The 16,290-nt window shown below is 41.6% G+C and overlaps 1 protein-coding gene across 1 annotated transcript; it reads right to left on the bottom strand.

Moving 5' to 3' along the window:
• Positions 1-439: 439 nt before the first annotated feature.
• Positions 440-15,764, bottom strand: MAPK1IP1L (mitogen-activated protein kinase 1 interacting protein 1 like). Its single transcript, XM_059373251.1, has 4 exons — positions 15,683-15,764; positions 7,365-7,386; positions 5,805-6,509; positions 440-4,774 (listed from the first exon to the last, which is right to left on the bottom strand). Exons 2-4 carry the CDS (start codon positions 7,380-7,382, stop codon positions 4,763-4,765), a joined length of 735 nt encoding a protein of 244 aa, XP_059229234.1. The 5' UTR covers positions 7,383-7,386; positions 15,683-15,764; the 3' UTR covers positions 440-4,762.
• Positions 15,765-16,290: the final 526 nt, after the last annotated feature.

Raw genomic sequence — 16,290 nt, 5'->3', positions numbered from 1 at the left:
CCGGGGTTCAAGACAGGGTAGCAACTCCCCTGTGGAAATGGCAAACTGTACCCAGTTTGATAATGTGACCCTCACCATAGGCATAGTAGTTACACAGAATAGAACCATCTTTCATAAAAGAAAGCGGGGGTGGTGGCAGTTGGGGCAGAGAGGGAAAGCTCCCTAACTCTGTATACACCGATAATTTGGTTACAAAGAATAATGTAGCCTTGAAGGGAGAGAGGAAACCCACACAGTGGATACCATGTTGCTGAAGGAGGGCCTGGGGAAGGCTATTCCCAGGCAGCCTATTTAAATGACTTAGTGAATGCTGGTCAAACACCGAGGAGCATCTCAGACCCTTTTTTCTTTCGGATAACAATTTTGTAGTTAATTAGGCTCCGGACTTCTCAGGGAAGCCCAGAATTGGGCCTAAAGAATAAGATACAGGGAAAAACTGTGAAACCATGAAAATACATTTTTTAAAAAAGTTTTCAGGTATAATACACAAAAGCAAACAAGTTTATCTTAAAAAATATCAAGTATCACATCCATAGACTATTCCTAATTATAATTACTTCTTAAAGCAACATATGTTTTTGTTTACAAATACAGCAGCAGGTGATAAAACCTAACGTCTCAAACAGATTGCTTACAGTTCATAATACAAAACAAATGTCTATGTCTCAAATCACATTTTAGGCAGTTTAACTTAAAATGCATAGACAATTACATACATTAAATTTGTCATTATTAAGTCAATTTTAAAAATCACAATATTAAGAAAAAATACAAAAAAAAACTTTATAGAGCACGCATAAGTCAAGTTTACTTAATGGCAACAAATCAGTATCTGCTAACCAGTGACAGGCAGTAAGTGCCTTCATCCAGGGAAGAAGTGAAGAGGAAAAACATCCCGTTACTTTGCACACGTGAGCAGTCGCACTGACAAACACTACAATCTTGAGAAACATTAATTTCTTACTTTAAAAAAAGGTACACCACACTTTGCTCTTTAAAATGTCCAAAAGCTGGCCTCTCATTTCCACCAGCAGCAAACTAAAATACGTTTACCTAGGTAAACCAAAAATGCGTGTACTAATTCATTCTGTAAATGCCACCCCTGGACGTTAAGCCGCTGCGGGACAGGCCTTCTCTTTCCTCTCTGTGCCTCTGCAAGGTGGCAAAGCTTGTTTGGACACTGGAGTGTCTACCAAATGAATGCAGTTCTCAGATGTGTTCTCTAGCCAGAAGCTTGCATGGCATTTCTTTAATACTGATTATTTTATTGGCAATTTTAATTTTACTTGGCAGAATTCTGAAAATAAAAAGGGGTCTATCGTCAATACTCAATATTGCTTAATTAAGAGTAAATTTCAGTCTTCCCTGAAAGCTGCCCACCACCTTCTCTGCATAGTACCTCTATCAGTGTGATTCATCTGAATTTAACCTTATGCTTTTCAAAAACCAACACCTGAAGGTCTGTGCTTAGGTTTAATGTCAAGGGTTTATAAACCTGGCATTTTATAAATCTAGCACTCGATTATTCAGGGTGAGGAAGGAAGATACTGGCACTGATCATTTAGAAGTCTAAACACATAATTTTAAAAGCTGTCCACTGGAGTACAATAGGTAGCACTTATCATTATTTGTGAGGTCAAATTTTATGGGCAAAACTGACTTCTTTCCTAGAAAATAGGCCAATATTCTGTTGTAGTGGTGTGCCAGACCAAGGCCAAAAATTCACCCCCCTTTCTTTTCTCCTTTTATTATTCTATACTGAAAACAACAGGAAAACTGACAAAAGAAGGAGGCCCTGGGTAATTAAAACAAATGTATGCCTATTCCTGAATAATCAATATTTTACTTTACACAAAACAGGCTGTGGAGTCCCAGTTGTGAATAGCCATCTTCAAAAGCATGAAAAGGTGTCAGACTAAGTCCAGTACAGACAAGGCCAAGGATTTCAAGCACTCCTTTAAGGAAAGGAGCCTTGATTCTCATCACATGATGATGAGGACCTAAGGTCTTTATTTTCATTTTTTTATCATTTCTAGGTTTAACATTTCAAAATCTAAGATTCCAACTCCAGAAACACGAGTCCTCAATACATCTCGATTATCTCCATCAAATTTGCCTTCAAGTTCTTGTTCTGAGAGTGCAAGTGCCAGCATATTCCATCTTGTGTATTCCCTTCTGAGACCTAACAAACTTTCTAAGAAACAGTCTCTTCCCTAAACTGATGTCAGCCTAAAAGGACTGGTTTCTAAAGCAACGGTATTTCCTTGTAAAGAGAAAAACCTTCCCCTGTGTTTTCCCCCATTCCTCCACTGAAACAACAACTGCTTTTAACTTTACCCTGAATCTAAAAATACATTTATGTCCCAGAGTACCCACAAGAATTAAGACTCTCCTCGTAGGTTGAGAAATAAGGTTCTAAAAAACCAAAAGGAACATAAAAGCAAATTCTAGTCCCTGTGATTTCCCTTCTTAGCTTAAAAAGAATTTCACAACTACCAGTTGGAAAGTCCTTGAAAAGCAAAGAAAAGGTGTTATGTCTAGGGCACACGGGGCAGTACGGGTCACTAGCCAAGTTTATGTATTTATTGGGAGTAGGAATTCCAAATCTCATGTTCATGGTCCTTCAAATCCTTTAGCAGATTTTCTCCTCTAATAAATGGACTGCATGACCACAGATCCCCAAACCTGCTACCACTTCTCTTAATCAAACAGTATCCTCTAGTGTTACATTAAATATTCTATCTAAAGCCAGAGTTGTCAACTTCTTCCAATGCAGCACAACCAAAATAACCACCAGGAAATCTTCACTGCTATCTCACTGTTCCTCTTACCCCACTCCAGGCTAGCTGACATGATACTGCCTGATCATTTAAGCTAAAATACCTTCCAAGGCTCCTGCCATGGAGCTACTCTGACAAAGATTCCAGGAGTGTTGTAGATTGGTGCGGCTTGTTCAAGACCGCTGGTGCCACTCTGTAGGAGCTGTCTAACGACATTCCCCAGTCTGAAGATACCTAAACAAATCAGCTTCAATTCTAAAAGCTCGACTCTATCACCTACTTAAAAGGGAGCTTAAACACTGTATTTTTCTCAAAGATGACCATCTTGCTTTCTTAAAAGGAGGTAGCTATCAAACCATTAAATTGGCAGCATTTGGCATTCTTGACATTTAAAATGTAAGAGAAACAAACTACTAAATATTTTATTTCTAAGCAAAAACAAGAGCTCCAGCATAAATCTCTCCTAGACTAGGCAAGAAATTCACAACATATTTTAGTAACCCCATGGATACATTCAAAGGTTCACAATGTTATTTGACAAATAACATAGTCACTTCTAAGACTCTAAGGATCTGATTTAGAGATAAGGTGACAAAAAAAGCTACTCAGGCTATTTCGGTGGTTACAAACACTAATTTAAGCAACAGCCACACTGCAGAGATCTACACCTTATTATTATTATTATTACTAGTTTCAGTGTTAGAGCTAGAGGGTAATTTTTAAGAATTTTTAAGAATGGTACTCAATTCTACCTATTTACCTGTCAACAAACAAAGAACTGTTAGCCATAAGCACTTTACAACAGATGCAGGAAACTGCATAAGACAATGACATAGCTTAACCAGACTCTGAAAGACATGTACACGTTTTGATGGCACTTGTACAGAGTCATGTCTAAATGACTAAGGTTCTTGAACCGTAACTGCTATATGTGTTTACAACAGACCCCTAGAGTGTGCCAGTTTTCCATATCAGGGAGAAACTAAGGGATGTGCTCCTTCTAAAGAACTGAGGCAAAGGGACCTACAGGGAAGGGTCTGAGTAGAAGAGGGTTTTGTGGGAATGCAAGTGACTTGTCACTATAAAGCAATTTCCGGGGTTTCCTCTGGCTTGAGGTTCAAGACAAAGGAGAGAATTATTTCCTTCGAGTTCTTCCTGAAGCAATACTGACATCTCGAAATCTATGCCAAAGCAATACAGAGATGAACAAGTCTCTAAGAATTAATTTACACACATGTTGGCCTGCATTAAAAAGAACAAAGTTCTCATAAATGGCAGATTTTAGAGCTGTGTGACCCATCTGGCTAAAAATAAAGCAAATCGTGGAACTCAAAAATCAAAGAAAAGTTTTTACTAAAAGCTCGAGGATAAAAACGAACACTGCCTGGCTAATGAACTCAACATCTGACAATAATTACCAACAGCTTGAAAATATATATCCAAACTACACCCTCACGAGGCCCACGTGTATTTTTTCTACCGACAGAGCAGTTCAAGATGTTGAGAGGCATCATTTGTTTAAATTATGACAATGTGATTGTTTTCAAAGTGTGTTTATTTAGGGAAAAAGTGATTATAGAAAAATACTTGAAATAATTCGCCAATGAGTTTGCAGATTCTAACAATAATCCACATCATCTTAGATTTTTAAGTGTGTGGTTTCATAATTTAAACAAATCGAAAACTTGTTTTAAACAAACTGTTATCAAAGAGCTATTCAATACACTTCATCACTTTAACGTTCCATAAAAACCGAATAAAAATCACATTTGAACGATTTACTTTTACATTTTTATCTGATTGTATCCATCAGATGTACTATACATCCAAGTACAAGAGGCAGATATCTTCTCTGAGAGGTGCAAGGGTTGTTCTTTCATGAATGCCCTCTAAGAATAGTGAGACCAGCAATTTTTATATATGCATTCATGTGCATATATATGTACTTCAAAAAGCAAAGCGTCATATCTTCGTCCATTAACTTAATGGTAAGACTGCAACAGAAGAAAGAAAAAGTAAACCTCCAGTTTTTCTAAGTGGAGTTTATTAACTCCTTGCTGTGGTTTAAAATAAAATACTTATTGCCTAATAAATCCAAATGGCAACTCATCCCATTTATTTTGACATACAATTTGTAAAAAAAAAAAAGCTTTTTAAGGGAATTTGGATAGATAAGTTATACTGATCAAAGTCAAGTTTTGGGGGCTTTTTATTAGGATCCTTTTTCCTGGACAGTTGGGGTGGATATTTGATTCATCTAGCTGGAGACCTGATTATTTTGTTAAGAGTAAGTCATTTCCCCCCCGCCCCAGCCCCCATGGAGAATCAGGATTCTTTCTGAGGACTCTTGGCTTACTTCTGGGGCGAGGAGAAGAGGGACACTTTTCTATTTGGTCTTACATCCAAGACAGGTCCTCCAACTCAGATGCCAACCCTGGCCCTCTGGCTTGGCTGGCAGTGCAGCACGAGGCACTGCCTGGGACTGACAGTGCAGAACAGTGGGCTATTCGGGAGCTCAGTGCTGCTGAGGATCCAACAAAACTTTGGCTGAGAAACACGAGGGAGAGTAACAGGAAGGACAGGCAATCTTATGTGTTCATTGTCCTAGATGCTCTAAAAATGTACATCTGGATGAAGTCACCCAGGCAGAGACTGTTTTACTGAACTGTGCTTTGGTGTGATGCTACAAAATGAGACTGAGAAATAGTTTAAAAAAAAAAAAAGGTCCCATGAAATACACCTGAGTTTATCTCAAGGATGTTACTGAGGACACTGCTTTCTACATCACAAAGTCTTCGGGGGATCTTTGGGAAGTTTTTCTAAGTACCAGGAATACTTTTGTTTTCATCCTTCTAAATGCTTTATCTGAAGTTTGAAATTTACTCTTACCTTATATACATACACCCCTTCTTTTAAAAAGTTTTAAATGCTTTCTAATCTTCTATCCAAAACAGGAGGCAAATAATCTTTCAGTTGTGCTTATGTGACTATTAGTGCATTTTAAAGAACAAATTTAACACTCACATGGGGGCCACCAGGCATCGGTGGAGCACCAGAAGGTCCTGAAGGCACTTGAAAAGGATTGTTGGGAGTGGGATAGAGTCCTGGTGTGGGATATGATCCTGCAGGGGCAGGATATGGTGCTGGTGGTCCCCAGGCTCCTGGTGGAACAGTGCCCCATGGAACGGGTGGCGCTGCCCCTGGTGCTTGGGGAGGGGGCGCGGGATATGGCCCTGGAGATGGGTATGGCATGTTAGGGGTAGGATACTGCCCTCCCATTCCAGGTGCCCAAGGTCCAGAAGACATGGATCCCCATGGACCTAAAGGACCAGCAGCAGCTGGATCTGTGGGTGCACCATATGGTCTTGGAAGCTCTGGAAAGGGCATATTTGGTGTAGGATATGGCCCTGTGGGGCCGGGGCCGGGCACAGTTGGGGCTGGATAAGGACCGCCAGGTGGGGGACATGATGGTCCAGAAGGAGGAAAGGGTGCTGGGGGTCCTGGAGGTGGTCCGGTGGGAGGCACAGAGGGATACATTCCGGTTGGTGCTGGTCCAAAAGGCACAGTGGAGGGTGTCGCACTTGGCGGGAGTCCAGATGGCACAGAAGGTGGAGCACTTGGGTTATTCCAAGGGCTGGAACTCGGCCAGCCTTGAGGCGGCTGGCCAGGTTTTGTATTGCTCACAGCAGAGGTTTTGGCAGGGGAATGTTCAGGTAGTGCATCTGCCAACTGGAAGACAAAACAGGCATGTTTTACCTATCTTATTTAGGGGCAAATCATGTCAAACATGGTTATAAAGCTGCAGAGCGAGGGACTGCGAACCCCTAGAACATCTTCAACAGCCAAACTGCTCAGTGTAAAAGCAATTCATGTAATATAAAAATCAACCTTCCAATGCAAATTCCTTAGAGAAAATCATATTTTCTAAATCCAATTACTCAAAATACTGAGGAGTTAAATCCTGACTTTACTGCAAACAACTTAAATACCCTCTCTAAGCTTTAGTTTCTGCATTAAAAAAAAAAAGTTTAGCATTAACTTGAGGCTTAAATGAGATAATTCATGTAATACCCTTAACATAGTACTTGGTGTATGTTACATTAAAAAATGCTGTCTATTTTTTTTTTTAAAAGATTTTATTTATTTATTTGACAGAGAGAGAGATCACAAGTAGGCAGAGAGGCAGGCGGCCGGTGGGGGGCAGGCTCCCTTCCGAGCAGAGAGCCCGATGTGGGGCTGGATCCCAGGACCCCAAGATCATGACCTGAGCTGAAGGCAGAGGCTTAACCCACTGAGCCATCCAGGCGCCCCAAAATGCTGTCTATTATTAGCACTGCCATGTTAACAGAGAACAAAAGCAACCTAACACTTTATAAATACATACAACACAACAAAATTTCAAACATATCATATCTAAGTCAATTAAGGCAGATCATCTATGAAAATCACATCCTCTCCCCAGCCAAAAGCAAGGATCACAAAAAGCATCTCTTTTAAATTAAAAGACTTACATGGCCTGCAGTTAGAACTATGTCATTTTCTTAAAAGCCAAAATACTTACAAAGGATAAATGCATCAACTTACCGAAAATTCATCAGACATTTTCCTAAAAAAGAGAAAGAAAAAAACAAAAAGAATACTTCAAAACCAGTGCTTACCATTTCTTATGTATTTTTTAAGGAACTTTCTTTGTATATACCATTGTTACTTAATCACATACGCAAGGTCTTTCTCTTTACAGAGGGCAAACTTTCGTTGCAGTTCATGTAATTCTGTAAATGCCGTCCCCTTCCACTGGCTGCATTTCACATAGAAGGGATCCACAATATAGTCTGCCTCTCATTTTGGTGGTAGTCTACGTTCTTTGCACTTTGAGTTGCTTCAGACCATGATACAGGGAACACTTTTCAACACATATCCTTGGAAATGTGTCATCAGGAAAAGTACTAAAAGGGAAATCTGCGGTCAACAGGTAAGGCTATCTAAAACACATCTTAGGGGCGCTTGGGTGGCTCAGTGGGTTAGGCCGCTGCCTTCGGCTCAGGTCATGATCTCAGGGTCCTGGGATCGAGTCCCGCATCGGGCTCTCTGCTTGGCAGGGAGCCTGCTTCCTCCTCTCTCTCTGCCTGCCTCTGTGCCTCTATGCCTACTTGTGATCTCTGTTAAAAAAATAAATAAAATCTTTAAAAAAAAAAAATAAAACACATCTTAAAAGTCCATGCCACCGGACGTGTGGGTGGCTCAGTCTGTTGCCTTCAGCTCAGGTCATGATCCCAGGGTGCTGGGATCCACTCCCGCATCCAGCTTCCTGCTAGGCAGGGAGTCTGCTTCTCCCTCTGCCTGCCACTTCCCCCTGCTTGTACTCTCATGCTCTCTCTCTGGCAAATAAATGAATAAAATCTTACTTAAAAAAAAAAAAAAAAAAAAAAAAAAAAGTCCATGCCACTTTAAAGTCCTTTGCCAGTTATACCTTTTTTTTTTTTTTTTTTTTTAAGATTTTACTTATTTATTTGAGAGAGAGGGCGCTTGTGCTGCGAGAAGGAGCAGTGGGTAGGGCAGAGGGAGAGGGAGAAGCTGACTCCTTGCTGAGCAGGGAGCCCAACACGGGGGTGGATTCTGGGACCTCTGGATCATGACCTGAGCTGAAGGCAGATGCTTAACTAAATGAGCCACCCAGGTGACCCTACACTATCTCTGAAAACTCCTCTTCACCACTGGAGAGTATTAAATGTCTAAATAGTTTTCAATTATGACAGGTTAAAAATTGACACTTTGTTATTTTAACTTCCGCATTTTTAAAATTTAGTGTAAAGTAGAGCATCTTTTAAAATTTCATACCCAATTTATAATAAACTTTTTTTGTGGATTTGCTTATGTCTTCGAGCCACTTTTGTCCTTTCATCAAATTCTAAAAGTGATGCATAATTAATACTCAATAAAACGCAGAGATGTGCAGTGTTTAGATCAACAAGCTCTGACAACTGCATATGTCCCTTTAACCAAGGTACAAAACAATTTCCTTCACTCCAGGTTTACTCATGCTACTTTCCAATCAACTGCCCTTCCACTCAGCAACCACTTTCTTAGTTTTTGCTTATTCTTTGACTTCATTTAAATAAAGAAAGTATGTGCTCTCTCGCCTTTGACAATTTCACTCCTTTCTACGAGTACATCTTTTTTTAGTGCTTTATAAAATTTTAAAATTAGCTTTGAAACATAGGAGACAAAAAATTCACCCATGCTTTCTAACAGTACTAATATGGTTTAACTTAAAATACGCATTTTTAAAAAGTATTTTTATTTATTTATTTTAACAGAGAGACACCACAAGTAGGCGGAGAGGCAGGAGAGGGAGACAAGAGAGAAGCAGGCTCTCTGTTGAGCAGGGAGCCCGATGCGGGGCTTGATCCCATGACCCTGGAATCATGACCTGAGCCAAAGGCAGCTGCTTAACCAACTGAGCCACCCAGGTGCCCCCAAATACGTATATTTTAAGAGATTTTATTTAAGGGAGAGGGAGAGAGAATGAGCAGGGGGAGGAGCGGAGGGACAGGCAGACTTCTTACTGAGCAAGGAGCCAGATGTGGGGCTTGATCCCAGGACCCTGAGATCATGAACTGAGCTAGTCAGTCGCGTAATCGACTGAGCCATCAGGCATCCCTGACTTAATGTATAATCTACCTTTTCTCAGTGGATACAACAAGCTACCCTTAACACAATCTACTGCCAGTACTAACAACAAATGGAGTATTTACTACAGAACAGGCACACTGTTCAAAGTGTTTTAGGTGGGTCATCTCAATGAATAGACACAAATTCTTCCACTCAGTTGACAGCCTGAGAAAAGGAAGCTTATCAAGTTAACTTGTTTAAGGGGACAGAGCTAGGGACAAGTAGAAGAGGGGTCAAACTCAGGTATACAGTCTGACTCCAGAGCCAAGGCTCTTTACCACCAGGCTATAGAGTCTCTGTTATTCCTATAGATATTCTGAAGCCTGTTCTTTTCTACTGATCTGCACCACAACATCCCATCTTAATTTCATTAGCTTTGCATTTTTAACAGATTTTAATGTTAGTTGACCTACTGCTGCTGTCTTTTCCCCCTAGATTCCTAAATATTGTTTCTTTTTTTCCAGATCTTTTTGTAAAAAAATAGAGTAAAAAGAATCTGTTGGGTGTTCTGGTTGGAACTGCATTATATTTACAGTTAATTTAGAAGACATGTAACGTATTCAAAATATCCAATCTTTTCATTCAAGAACAAGGTATATCTTCCTAGTTCCCATCACTGTCATTCATCACTCAATAGTTTATTTATTTATATTAAAAGTAAACTCTAGTCCTAACGTGGGGCTCGAACTCACAACCCTGAGAAGAGTCGCATGCTCTACTGACTAAGCTAGCCTGGCACCTCATGTGGAAAGTTTTTTAAATTTTAGTGTATTACTTTTGTAAGCAGTGACATTACTAAATTACTTTATTCCTGAGTGTCACAGTTGATTCTCTGGGATTTCAGGTAAAGAATTATGTCATCTGTAACAACAATAATAATTTTACATTCTCTTTCCAATATTTACATCTCTTTTCTCTGCATCAGCTAAACTTAATAATGAAATTTTAAATAGTGAGCACGATAGTCTTGCTCCCAAATCTCCTGGAAATGCTTCTAATGTTTAAATAAAATTCCCATTTTTCAGTTTGAGATGAAAAAACTTATATTAAAAATGTCTATTTATGCCTATTTTGCTGGATTTACTTATTCCTATTTTGCTAGTTAAAAAACATTTAGAGGAAAAAACCATTTAAAGATGACACTGCATTTCTTCAGATCTTTTTAACACCTAACGAGCTGATTAGTTTTTCTCCTTTGACCCACAAAGACAATTATATATAAAAAAACTGCTTAATATTGAGCCCACCCTTGCATTCTTAGAGTGTAACTTTCAAGTACAATTGGCTAACAGGAATGATAAAAAGAATATGAAGGCTACAACTGCTATGACCTTGCTATTTATTCAGATCATCAAAAACATCTAGAATATATAGCAAATGCAACTATTCATTCATTCCCACATTAAGGTTTTATACTAAAACGTTGTATCACACAACAGTAAATTTTTAGGATGAACACCTGAAGGGACTTTTATCAGTGAATGGCAAGTTTGGCAAGTTCAAAGTCTACATAAGACCAACATGCTTTTTGAATAGGGTGAGCCTTTTTGAAACAGAAAATGGTTCTGTATCAAAGTTCACATTAATTCTGAAGCAGAGAACATACATTCAATTTCATGTGGTCTTGCTGGGTTTTCTTTCTGGGTTTTCAGAATTCTCTCTTTTCTCTTAATTAAAAAAAATATATATACAATATAAAGCTAACTAGTTGTAAAATTACATTAGAATGTAAGTTACTCCACAAGTTAATACTATTTAACTGACTCACAACTCCAGCTTTCCAAATTTGAAGTTAAAAATTAAATCCTAAAATCAATCAATCAATCAATCAATCAAATCAAATCCTGGGTGCGCTTAGGTGGCTCAGGTGGTTAAGGGTCTGCCTTTAGCTCAGGTCATGGTCTCAGGTACTGGGATTGAGCCCTGAGTCTGGATCCCTGCTTAGCGGGGAGCCTGCTTCTCCCTCTCTTTCCCACTTCCTTTCTCTATCTCTGTCTCTTAATAAATAAAATCCTAAAAAAAAGTTAAATCCTGGAAGATAAAGGAGGTATTAGAATCTTCTAAGTAATGAAGCCCTGAATAAAGGGATTAAAAATAGATCATTTCTTGATGTAAAGCACTTTTAGTAAAGTGACCTTCTCTCCATGTGTAGAACATACAGTGTTCTTATTAACAGGAAACATTCTAATTTATTCTTACTTTCATCATAAAAAGGCAAAAAATAGAGTTGGACATTAGTGTTTGAATATGAGAAGAGCTACATAATTTTTTAAATCTAGATTTTCTAAAAAACCATTCAAAAATACTTAGATTATGCTAATTTTTTAGAGGAGGAACAGAGGGAGAGACTCTTGAGCAGGTCCATGCAGTGTGGATCCCCACATGGGATTCCACCTCAGGAGATCATGACCTGAGCCAAAATCAAGAGTCAGACGCGTAACTAACTGAGCAACTCTGATGCCAATGGATTATGCTAATTAAGATGAGGCCCATGTAACCCTGAACTGGCGCAAAAAAAAGGGGGGGGGTTTATGAGCAAGAGAGATTTTCTTTCTTTCTTTCTTTCTTTTTTTTAAAGATTTTATTTATTTATTTGACAGACAGAGATCACAAGTAGGCAGAGAGGCAGGCAGAGAGAGAAGAGAGAGGAGGAAGCAGGCTCCCTGCAGAGCAGAGAGCCCGATGTGGGGCTCGATCCCAGGACCCTGGGATCATGACCTGAGCTGAAGGCAGAGGCTTCAACCCACTGAGCCACCCAGGCCCCCCGATTTTCCTTTTTCTTTCTGAAATACTGAAAAGCTTATTTCCAAAACTTTCCAATGGTACTCTATGGCAGATCTAGGCATCACCTGAAAAATTATCATTCTATTTTCTGAGCAGCAAGAATAGTAATTGAAACACAGCACAAATCTCTTTTGACATATACTAGAAAGGTAAAACATTGCTGTAACTCTTAGGGCTTTTAGAGTAAAATGGCAATCCAGGGGTGCCTTGGTGGCTCAGTGGGTTAAGCCTCTGCCTTCCGCTCAGGTCAAGATCCCAGGGTTCTGGAATTGAGCCCCGCATTGGGCTCTCTGCTCAGCGGGGAGCCTGCTTTCTCCTCTCTCTCTGCCTACCTGTGATCTCTGTCAAATAAATAAATAAAATCGTTAAAAAAAAATGGCAATCCAGTCACAAGGAGGTTTTAAAAGTTGAACTCTGTAAATCACTAGTGACTACCGAACAAGGCTTATTTCAAAGGGTCATCACACTGTGGTGGGGTGATAAAGAATACAGAACTAGAGAGTTATGAAATGTGGACATCAATCCTTTTTTTTTTAAAGATTTTATTTATCTATTTGACAGAGAGAAATCACAAGTAGACAGAGAGGCAGGCAGAGAGAGAGGGAAGCAGGCTCCCTGCCGAGCAGAGAGCCCGATGCGGGACTCGATCCCAGGACCCTGAGATCATGACCTGAGCCAAAGGCAGCGGCCTAACCCACTGAGCCACCCAGGCGCCCCGACATCAATCCTTTTGCCTAAGGCAAACTTCTTAATCACAAACCATTTCTCATCTGCAAAACAGCTTTAACTCCTGACTACTTTACAGATAATTAAAAGTAACATTTTTAATAATCTATCAAGTACTACAGATATGTAAGATGTTTATTAAAAGAAACTTAAAAGGGGTGCCTGGATGGCTCAGTTGGTTGCATGTCTGACTCTTGGTTTCACCTCAGGTCATGATCTCAGGGTGATGGAGACCACCTCCCCCAACCCCGTGCCCCTGTCCCTCACTCCCACACTCTGTCTAAATCAATAAACAAAATCTTAAAAAAAAATTCTCTCCCTCTCCTTTTGACCCTTCCCACCTCTTAAAAAAAGAAAAAACAGGATTTTTACAATGATGTTTGGGGGGGGGGGTAGGGGAATGGTGCTAATATACTGAAAAATACAAAATTTGAAATAGAGTATTTGATCATATTTAATACTGGCTCTTTTATCAGATAAGTTCTATTTTACATTTGGGTAACTCAAGGAACTGGAGACTTGATAAATGTTTGGAGTATTTTAAACTTTTTAAAGACATGTAATTTAAAAAAAATCATTTCTTATACTTATGCCTGGAACACACATACCAGGCACTGTGTTGGGTTTTGCGGAAATGAGTAATATTGCACAGAATAAATCCTTAAGGAATTCAGTCTTGTAGAGAACTACCCTTTAAACACTTAACTACCTTACCTGGCGTAAGCACAGGGCACCAAGAGAGTACCTCAAAGAACTCCTAAAGGAATCAAGGAAGGGAGTATCAGGGGAAGAATCCTGAGAAGAGGTTCTTTTGCAGTCTGTAGGAACAATGAAGGAAGAGCTGGGAGTAGGGGATGGTGGGACGCCCTAGGAAAGAAGAGCAGATTGTGCAAAAGGTGAAGAGTACACTATGGGAAATGTAAGCAGTTCAGAAAGGGGAGGGACAGGAGTCTTAGCAGAGCTCCTTTAGGGTAAGGTTTGAGGGTCTCCATCAGCTTCAGCTCACCTGAGTGACTCTCAGTTTCTTCATCTATAAAAGGACTAGTGACGTGAAACACTAAATGGTACTGGTAAGTGTCTATAAAACCAGTGCTCTAAAAAGAGCGGATTGGCAACATGTACATTCCCCCCTCTTCCTTTGTACACAGGCACGTAGCACAGGTTGAGAATGACGGCGAAAGGTACCACTGCCTAGATAAAACCACAGCTCTTCGCTGGGTGGCTCTGGACAGGCTGAACTCTTCAAACCTCAGAGATGTAGTAGAATGGTCTCTCCCTCACGGACCTGCCCTGAGACTTACATCATAAGCAAATCTCCAGGTCAATGTCTGCCACACAAAACTGAACAAACGTTAGCTTTTACCACTGGTATTATGGGTCTGCAAACCTTTATCTGCAGTTCTCCATTCAGAAACTTTTGAAAATAAAAGAAACATAAAGAAACATTCCCAAGTCTGGCACAGAACAGTTGGTGGCAAAATCTAACCTAAGCATATTTATAATTTCCGTTAAGTCACTCTTATCACTGCACAAATATAAATGTTGTCTTAGGGGATGTTGCAGGGACTTTGTGGAGGGGGTTGATACCTCTTGTATGTGCATCTTATTCTCTTCCTAAATCTAGAGATTCAATCCAAAGATTTCTGAATTCCAAAACACACTGGCCCCAAGGCTTGAAGTTAAGGAATTGGTCTACCTCTACTGCTCCTGGAGAGAGGAAAAGAACATTCTAACACACACACAATCCAACTGAATTTTCTGAAACAAACCAGTTTCCAATCAGGGACGCCAGTACCAAAAATAATTTCTCTTCTCCCTACCCAATGAATACAGCCGAACAAAGAACTTCTGAAAGATCTCTGAAGGCTATCTTGGTCTGTAATAAACGTTTGTTCCCAAAGCAGAGCTTTAAAATCATCAGGTGTAAGACCTGTGTTTTTCTTCAGCTTTAATGCTGTAAAAAATTTTTTTCGGTATGGTTTGATGCCTCAACATTAGAAATTCTATCCAGTAAAAGCACTGCTCTTGGTCTTCGAAGAGGAAATGGTTCAGCTATTTATATGCTTCCATGTGTAACACAAGCTCCTAAATCCTAAAAAAGAGAGTATCATAGAACTCAGCACTTCTCATGGTCTCTGTCATGTGTATTCATCGAATGTATTTGCCAGCAATTCCTTTGGTTGAATAACGACCAGAACATTGTCACATTGAGGACAATCTTTTAAACAAGTGCCAGATTCCCCTAAGACTATTCAGGCCCGTATCTCCCGTTTTATTAGAAACTAATAAATGGGGGAGGGGGTCGGGGCCGAGGGGCGCGAGCCGGGAACCCTTTAGGGCCAAACGAACAAAGGGAGTCCGGGATCAACCGGAGCGAACCGGCCTCCGAGCGGGTCCCGCCGCCCGGGAAGGGGTGGGGGTGGGGGTGGGGTGGGGTAGGTGGGGGAGGGGCCAGGAACGCTCGCCGCCCCGCCCCCAAGCCAGGCCCGACGTCAAGCGCCGAGAAACCCGTCGGGCGCGACGTCACCCGCCTCCGACGCCTTCTCCCTGGGGGGCTACCAGGGGGGCACCTCGCAGCTCGAAGGAAGACGGCGCGGGCAGGCGCTTAGTCCTGGACCCCGGAAAGGCGACTCGAGGTACCTCCGTTACTGCGCCTGTCTCCCGCTTGGGCACTCCCTTGGCCCCCTCCACGATCCCCACTAGCGCCGAAGCAGCCTTACCCGGCAAGATCCGAGCCCGCAGCAAAGTTCACAAGCGGCGAAGAGTCCCAGCGAACCGGGTGCCGAAGAACCGAACGCGGAGTGACTGACGGTGGCGGCGGCAGCGGCGGCGGCAGCAGCAGCGGCAGCAGCGGAGGCGGCGGCGGCAGCACTAACAGCGCGCGGCTCCTCCTGGCGCCGGAACAGGAAGCGCCGAGCGCACCGCCCCCGCCCTCGCTCTCCCCTCCTCCCGGGGCCGGGCGGGGCAGCGCGCGCGCCCCCAGCAGGCCTCCGGCGGCAACTGCGGCCTGCCCGGCGGCGCAGCGCGGCGTGACGCGGTAGTTCTTCCGGCTCGCCCCGCGTGGCTGTTTTCTTCTGGCGGGCGGAAGGCTCCCCGGCTTTCCGGAAATTCCTGTAGTCAGTGACGTCCTGGGCACCCTGACGGAAACTTGCTTCCTGGAGTGGTGTAAGGACTGATTTTTTGGATGTCCTAGGTTTAGAGATTTTTACAGCCGGGCCTTGAAGCGGGCTGGGTGTGGACGCGGCCACCGGCCCTCAGGCCCAGACTGAGGAGCGCTAAAGGAACTGCACGGGGAAGGGAAGACGTCTGTAAATGACTCGGCAGTTGA

The sequence above is a fragment of the Mustela nigripes genome, chromosome 13 (genome assembly GCF_022355385.1).
Source record: "Mustela nigripes isolate SB6536 chromosome 13, MUSNIG.SB6536, whole genome shotgun sequence".
In the NCBI taxonomy this organism is placed as follows: Eukaryota; Metazoa; Chordata; class Mammalia; order Carnivora; family Mustelidae; genus Mustela; species Mustela nigripes.
The sequence above is the reverse complement of the archived record's forward strand: the minus strand, read 5'-3'. Positions and strand labels throughout refer to the sequence as shown.